The sequence below is a fragment of the Acartia tonsa genome, chromosome 6, assembly GCF_053477335.1.
Source record: "Acartia tonsa isolate MP-2025a chromosome 6, ASM5347733v1, whole genome shotgun sequence".
Lineage (NCBI taxonomy): Eukaryota > Metazoa > Arthropoda > Copepoda > Calanoida > Acartiidae > Acartia > Acartia tonsa.
Window position 1 is genome coordinate 9,378,159 of NC_137265.1, and position 7,729 is coordinate 9,385,887.

A 7,729-nucleotide genomic window follows, 5' to 3' on the forward strand; every position below is an offset into this window, starting at 1 on the left:
TTTTTCCCATCGAAAAATTTGTTTTACCTGTCTTTCTAGCTCTCTCTTTTGATTTTCCTCCAAGTTTTTGATGGACAACTCATATGAAGTTGACTCTACATATCCCATCTCTATGGATGTAACTGTCTTACCACCTTCCAGTTTTCTGCTTTCAACTGAAATAAAAATTTATAATTCATCAATCTATGTTAAAACACAATGTTTTCTTTAAGCAATTTTCTGCTTGCTGTTGGGGAGGTATCAGGTTCGAATTTAGCCCACTCTGTGTCATATAAGAGACGTTGAAATGATACCTAATGCTGCAATGTCTGGCATGTGACACTAATAGTAAGAGTAGGGAGAATGCCTTGGTCCATAAATTCATTTAGATGCGCAGGACTAATTTCCTACACTGGCTTCTCCAGATGATCACGTGAAGTCGTAGGAGAAGCCCGACCCAACGAGGTAATCAGCTAGGGTAATTATAAAGGGAAATGTAAAACTTTGAAATCTGAAGTTTTTAAAAATAAAGTTCCAAAATGTGACATATTGTCAGTTATCCAGGATGACTTCTGGACGAGATGAACTTCATAACATACAAATAGAGATTCTGTTCAAAGTACCTGTCAATAAAAGCTGTTCCGGATATTACCTGGAGAAGAAGAGCTTGTAGGAGAATCATCACACACAAATGCTCTGTTATCCATGATGGCTGTTCCAGGTAAAACCTCCAGAAGGCAAAATTAACAACAGATCAATCAGCTGGATGTCCAAGATACAGATTGTGCAACCTAAATAATATTCATAATACAACTTTGGGTTTTCTTTAAACTTGAAAAGTTACATGACTAAATCTGTATGAACTGACAGGGATCTAAAGGGATAAGACAATGGCGGTAAAATTGATGTACTGTACATCCCCAATGATGATACACAAAATACCCCTTCTATTGATTTAAATTAGTGATTAAAACGATTAAAACACCCAACATAATAAACCAACCAATCAAAATTCCCTAAAGTACCCAAAGTTGTTAAGCCAACTAGTGTAATAAACATCCTACAGTCCCTTCCCTCCCTGATTGACTGAACTTTAATGGTGAGGAAAATTTTAAAATGCTCTAGATTGGAGAGCGGCAAATTTTTTATTTTTATGATTGAATTTTACTTTAAACAATATGAACAAAAGCAATATTATGAATATGCATAAAGCCAGGGATCTTGAGAGATAAGACATTGGCCGATAAATTGATCTACGTCCCCAATCATAAAACACAAAAATAACCCTTTTCTAACTTTAGGGACTAGTGTAATAAAATGTCCAATGTCCCCTCCCTCCCCCTGTCTATAAGCAGCCAAATCAATGGAAGATAATTGGTTAGATAGGTATTTCTTATTCCTTTACTAAATTGCTTAATTTACATAAAACACAAAGAACAATGTTGACATATATTATTATTAAATGCCTCCTAGGGTCTAAAATACAATGAACTCACTTTATCGAAAACATAACAGAAAAAGTATTAAAATATTCCATTGTCAAAAAACATTTTTGTAATAAATTAACAATTTTGACCCATGTACTATAAGAAGTACATTTTTAAACTAAACGAAAATGTTAAATACGGCGCCGTGTTTTAACCATTGGAGTGTGATCTTAATAGTTCTAGATTTAAACATCAATGAATAATGTTACACATGATTATAAATCAATAACCACTTTCAAATACATCAACAGAATTTTTTTGCTTCAATTTTTTATCAGAAATATTATTTTTTCATTAGTTACGATCGATATTGATATTCAAATTAAGGATAGAAATTTTTTTTGTGAATGGTGCATTAGGTACAAACTCTTTTCTGGAATGAAAATTTTGTTAAATCCTAAAGCAGTTAAGTTCACAAACGGATAGCACTCAACTGATGTAACTTTTTCTATTTTATTATATTTTAGGTTGTCAGAACATAATTCAAATTACTACAATAATGAAACAAAATTTTCATTGTTTTTTTTCAGAAAAAAACCCGTAATTCTGTCCTATAAAACAAAATATAATAGTAAGTTTTTTTTCATCTTATCCTAATGATTTCGACAACTTCTGAACTGAATAAGTTCTTCAGTTTAGGGGAGCTTCACTCATAACCGAGAGATATTTTTAGGCTATTTCATTTTTAGATTTAAGTATCAGGTTTTTCTTTCTTATCCCAACCTTTAATATACAGAGCCGTTAGGTTTTCGGAGAGCATTCCTATTTCATATGTAATTCGTTATGTAAAAACTGTAAAACAAAAACATTTTGAAAAGAGATCACTTATATGATTACTATATCAATTAGACATAAAGGCTTATGTCATTTTCACTCGATTTATAAAAAGTAAATATTAAGTTATATCCGAAGTGAACAGTAATGCGTTTTTGGAGCTTACCCTAATGTGCAGTGAGCTGTAAAATTATTAACATAATATAGAAGGATATTGACTTCTAAGTATTTGTACTACTGAAACAGGGCTCGATAGCCGCGTATTTCCATGCGGTTCAGCTGCGAGTGGTTGGACAAAGTGCTGCGAAAGAGCTCTTTTGTGGTTCAATTTAAATTAAGCAGCTATGAGACAGGTTTAAGCATTTTTTTTTTTTCAGTGCGCTAACCAATGTATATTGGTATTGAAAAAGTATAACGGCTTTTTGATAACATTTGAAATATCTCACTGTTAGGCGAGATATAAAACTAAAAAAATAATTTCTAAGAGTAAAAATAAAATATCCAATCCTTACAATGAAAAGTGGATGATAAAAAATTTAGAAAAAAATTATTAACATATGCATCTACTGTCACTTTTGAATTACGCAAATGGTTATGAAATTTAGGTATCTACAGAAAACTTTAGTGTTGTCGACTTACGGATAGACATTGGGAAGCAAGGCAGGATTTAAAAGGATAAGACAATGGCCGAAAAATGTATGTATATCCCCAATGATGATACTTAAAATTACCCCCTACCTGCATATTGAAATTAGTAGTTGAAACGTTTGAACACTCAAATTAATGAACAACCATTAAAATTCACAAAAGTCCCTAACGAATAAGAAAACTTTATTATGAAACTTTGGAGACTAGTGTAATAAACAGCCCATTGTTCCCTCTCTTTCTGGAAACAAGGGCTTTTAGAACACGTAATAAATGATTTAAAAACTTACACTTCATATCACAATAATCCTTTCATATAAAATTCAGGCTTGTTATTCTGTAGAAGCCTTACAGTTGACTAAATATTATTTTTTTATTAAAGTATACATTGTCCTAAGATCAAGTAAGAAATAATAAAAAATTCTTTTTTGACAACGTAAAATGATAAATTTTGACTCAGGACACAGGAATCCTATAATCATTTTTATAAAAAAAATAACAGGATGTCTCTTTGTGTTTTTGTCTGTCTGTAACGAAGTATCTCGCTAATCGCTGAACCTACATGGTTCTCCTTTACAGGGTAGCTTATCATAGGTCATAGGAAGGTTCATTAATATTTTGGGGGAGGATACCACAACCCATAGCCTCCTAAGAGTATTCGCCCCTAGGTTAAAATGAACCCCCCCTCCCCCCTAAGAAAAATGTTTTCAGTTTTTCTTTTTAGAATTAAAATTGAATGGGGGAGGGGACTCGACTCCTCCCACCACCTTAAATGTCCATAGGGGCGTAGCCGCTAGTAAGGATGGGACAATAGGCTTTAAATTGGAATACATACCCAATGATGATAACAAATTTTGACTCTCTTTAGATAAAAAATATTAAATCATTGGTTGACACTGTTAGTTAAAAAAATAATTAATAAAAGTAACCAGAGAACGCATTTATTAAACTTTGAGGTCCGGTAAACTTTACAGTCCAATTTCCTCTTCCCCTCTGCATATTTGAGACTCGATCCTTGTATTTACTTTATCAGACAACAATATAAAATGCTAAAAAAGCCATCCTATAATTATTTTAAAAAGCATGAATTTAGGTTGAAAAGAACAATTTTTTCACATTAGAAATTCAAATTAGAAATTCTGTTATAAAAACCTAACATAATTTCATTTCTTTCACAATTAAGTAATATTTATGTTAATTTTTATGGTATTTTTAAAGTTACAGCTCAATAACAGATAATACCTATGGTTATTTATTTTCATAACCGCGGCGATCTGTCTTCAAAAACTGTTATATTTAATTAAATAATGAAATGATCAATGTGAAATTAGGTGATATTTAATCAAGAATATAATTTTGTCCCCAACTGAACGGCCATTCAAGCAATGTTGACAAAAATCACGACACTACATTTCAATTAAACTAGTGGTTTCCTTCCAACATCTAGGAGCTCTGCATTTAAAAATCCACCCAAAGACTTTCTTTCATTCAGAATAGCCTAAAACCATCTCGGGAACTAGTAAAGCTTCTCTAAAATTGAGAACTCAATGGTTGAATCTTTTAAGAGATCTCAACTGACAGACAAAAACATAAACTGAATAGGATTATACATTTTGTCTCAATAATCATTAATATGAACAAACAAATATTTGTCAGCAGACAGACACTAATTATAGAGTAGCTACTCCGCTATAACAATATTGATTCTGGTCATGTACCTATATAATTGTATTGTGTTACACCTAATTATAGAGTAGCTACTCCGCTATAACAATATTGATTCTGGTCATGTACCTATATAATTGTATTGTCTTACACCTAATTATAGAGTAGCTACTCCGCTATAACAATATTGATTCTGATCATGTACCTATATAATTGTATTGTCTTACACCTAATTATAGAGTAGCTACTCCGCTATAACAATATTGATTCTGATCATGTATGTACCTATATACTTATATTGTCTTACACCGACAACATTCAATTCAAAACTAATTCTCCGACTCAAAAATTCTATACACTGTGGTCCAAAAAAACACTCTTGAATGTTAAAATAAAAAAAGTTTTTTTTAACTTTTAGCACTGAAGCAATTTAAGTAAAACAACAGTCCAACAGTGGCAATGAAATAATAACTTTATGGGATTATTTTTCTCGTATTAATTCGAAACCGATTAATATCCAGTGGATTAGAAATATGATTGAAATAAATTGTAACTTAGGAGAATGTAGTTTTTTTTTCTCATTCTAACCCCTGCGGAGCCTTTGAGTGGATCTGATGTCGAAAAGGCACTTTAAAAAAAATTGACAGTAATTTACCTTTGATAGCCAACAAATATTTATGGAGTAAAAAGGGTTGTTGGTTAATTTAGTTACCATTGTTGTGGCTTACTTGCTTTTAATTATACCCAAATTGGACCATTGTGGTTTGCCGCCAAATTAAGAAAACTAGTGTTATCTTTATATTATGTGAGAATTTTAGGGAAGGCGGGGGTGTTATATCACATCCACAAAAGGACATTTGTATCATATAGTGGTTGTTGGTAAAATTGAAGATTATTACTACAGCAACAAACTATCATCTTTTTATATCTGTCCTTTTTGATAAATCTTATTTCTCTTGTTTGTGATTTTGTTTTAGAATTGTTTGGGAGAAGGGCATAAAAATTGAATAAAACTAATCCAAGACTCAAACTTTGATACAAAATAGCCAAAAACCATCCCGAGGACTATCTAAAGCTTCCTGAATATGGAAAAGTAAATGGGTTCACTTAGAGAGATCTTAATGAACAATAGATCTTTTGTATATATGTATACTAGCCTACAGCTCACGTTGTTCGCTGGTCTGTAATGCTCTTGAGAATATTAAATATCCGTACTGGAAAGGATATTCGTACTAAAAAATATTTTAGCAGAAAATCTTACTTGAACTTTGTATGTCTGTCTGGTACAAAATCAGAATTATGATTTACTTAAAATTAAAAATGAAAAGCAAATTTGTCTGTGAGGATTTCGCTGACTAAAAAGCATCATATATATTTAATTAACTTTGTCAGTCAGTCCGTCCATTATGCTAAAGTTTTAGTAATTAGATTTTATGGTATTTTATGTTTTAAGTTTACTGTATATATTTCTATTGACATCTAATGTTTTAACCATATTGTCCATCTACTTTATTAGATTTTTATGAACTTCACAAAGTTTATGGGTGTTATCATATGTTTCTTGGTACTCTAATTGAAATGTCTGTCTGTCTGTCTGAAAGAAACCGTAAAGAAGTAAACGTAAATTTATCTTCAGTTATAAAAGATCAATGGCTGGAATTAAAAACATCCCCATACTGATGAACTTACTTTGTCCGTCCGTCTGTTGGAATGCTTTGATATGCATCTACTATCAAAGATATTATATAAATTCTATTGTAAAGATTTCCATGTTTATTAGCTTTACTAAGGACTTATAAATGATGTCATCCTTGTTTAGCTTTAAAATTTCTAAGAAATTCTATATGTTCTATAATTAATATCTTATCAAGATTAAGGGCACATCAAGGGTAAACCTTGGTGGGTTAAGTCCCCCTGCAAGAGTTAGGCTTATGCAAAAAAAAACTATCCCTTCTAATTTACAATTTATTTATAAAATATGGAAGTGTATTTTCAATGCTCGATATGCACTCGTTATGGGAAAGCACCCTAATCCTCACTTTAACTGACCTTGCTTTTTTATTAAATATAATATTTTTTACGCGAAGCCCCTCTTTAATTAGAAATGTCCGTCTGAGGGTAAAACATAATTCACCATCTGCTATTAAAGAAAGACAGTTTTAATTTTTGAGAATATACCCTATACCTTTAAGCATCCAATATGTGATTTACTTATTCCATCAGCCTGTCGGAAATACCCTGCAAGGCATTTAACTTAAAATGTAAAAATTTTATTTATCAAATTATAAAGTAGATAGACAATCACGACTGATTTTTTCTAGAGAAGATTTTCCTGATAGATGAATATCTACTCTCTACCTTATTTAGTCGGTTAGTCTGTCTGTAACCCTCCAGATGACATCAATTTCTGAAGGGAAATGTGCCTTTTCTTCTATTGAAAATAGAAGTCTAGCCTATAGTCCTTAAAATAAAGTAAAAGGATCTCGGTGTGTGTGTGTCTGTCTGTATTTAAAGATCTCTATAAACGCAGAATCGATATGGTTCTCCTTTACAAATAAGCATCCATTATATAATTTACCTGGTCTGTCAGTCTATCGGTAATGCTCTGATTGTCATTTGATTGATAGAAAGATGAATTTTTCCCTGGTAAAATTTTACAGGGTGATGAGCATCTACTCTGCATCTCAATTGGCCCGTCAGTCTGTCTGCAAAAATATGTTTTTCCACTTTTTTATGAAGGTTAAGATCTCAATAACTACTGAAGCAATTGGGTTCTCTATTTTAGGTAAGCTTTAAATAGGTCCCATGATGGTATTAGGCTATTTCATTTTCAGATGGTTTTGAGCTATTTTTTCTGGCCTGTTTCTGCCTCTTTTAATTGAGAGCCCCTGGATGCTAGGTACACATCCGCTAGTTTAAAATATTCTAATGCATTTAGAATAGAAAGAGATAAATATATTAACTTACACATAAAGATTACTTCAAGTTCAACTACTTACGTTAGAATTTCTGTCCGGCTGATTTTAGTTATTTATTTTATAATAAAAGCCTTTGATACTATGAACGTATTAACATTCTGCCTTAGCGTTTTCTTGTTTTAAAAAAAACCTCTCTCTAACTTGCTTTTTCTTCCATTTTCTTTTGATTTCTTAATTTAATCTTCAAATACGTATTTATAA

General features: G+C 31.5%; 1 protein-coding gene across 1 annotated transcript in view; it reads right to left on the bottom strand.

The window, feature by feature from the left end:
- Arms (Ankyrin repeat-rich membrane spanning) overlaps window positions 1-784 on the bottom strand; it is a 67,201-nt gene extending 66,417 nt beyond the window's left edge. Inside the window, exons 1-2 of the mRNA XM_080163380.1 lie at window positions 632-784; window positions 28-155 (exon numbers count right to left, since the gene is read on the bottom strand). Of these exons, the coding sequence (XP_080019506.1) occupies window positions 28-155; window positions 632-686 (183 nt within the window). The 5' untranslated portion in view covers window positions 687-784. The remainder of the gene's footprint in view (window positions 1-27; window positions 156-631) is intronic.
- Window positions 785-7,729: the final 6,945 nt, after the last annotated feature.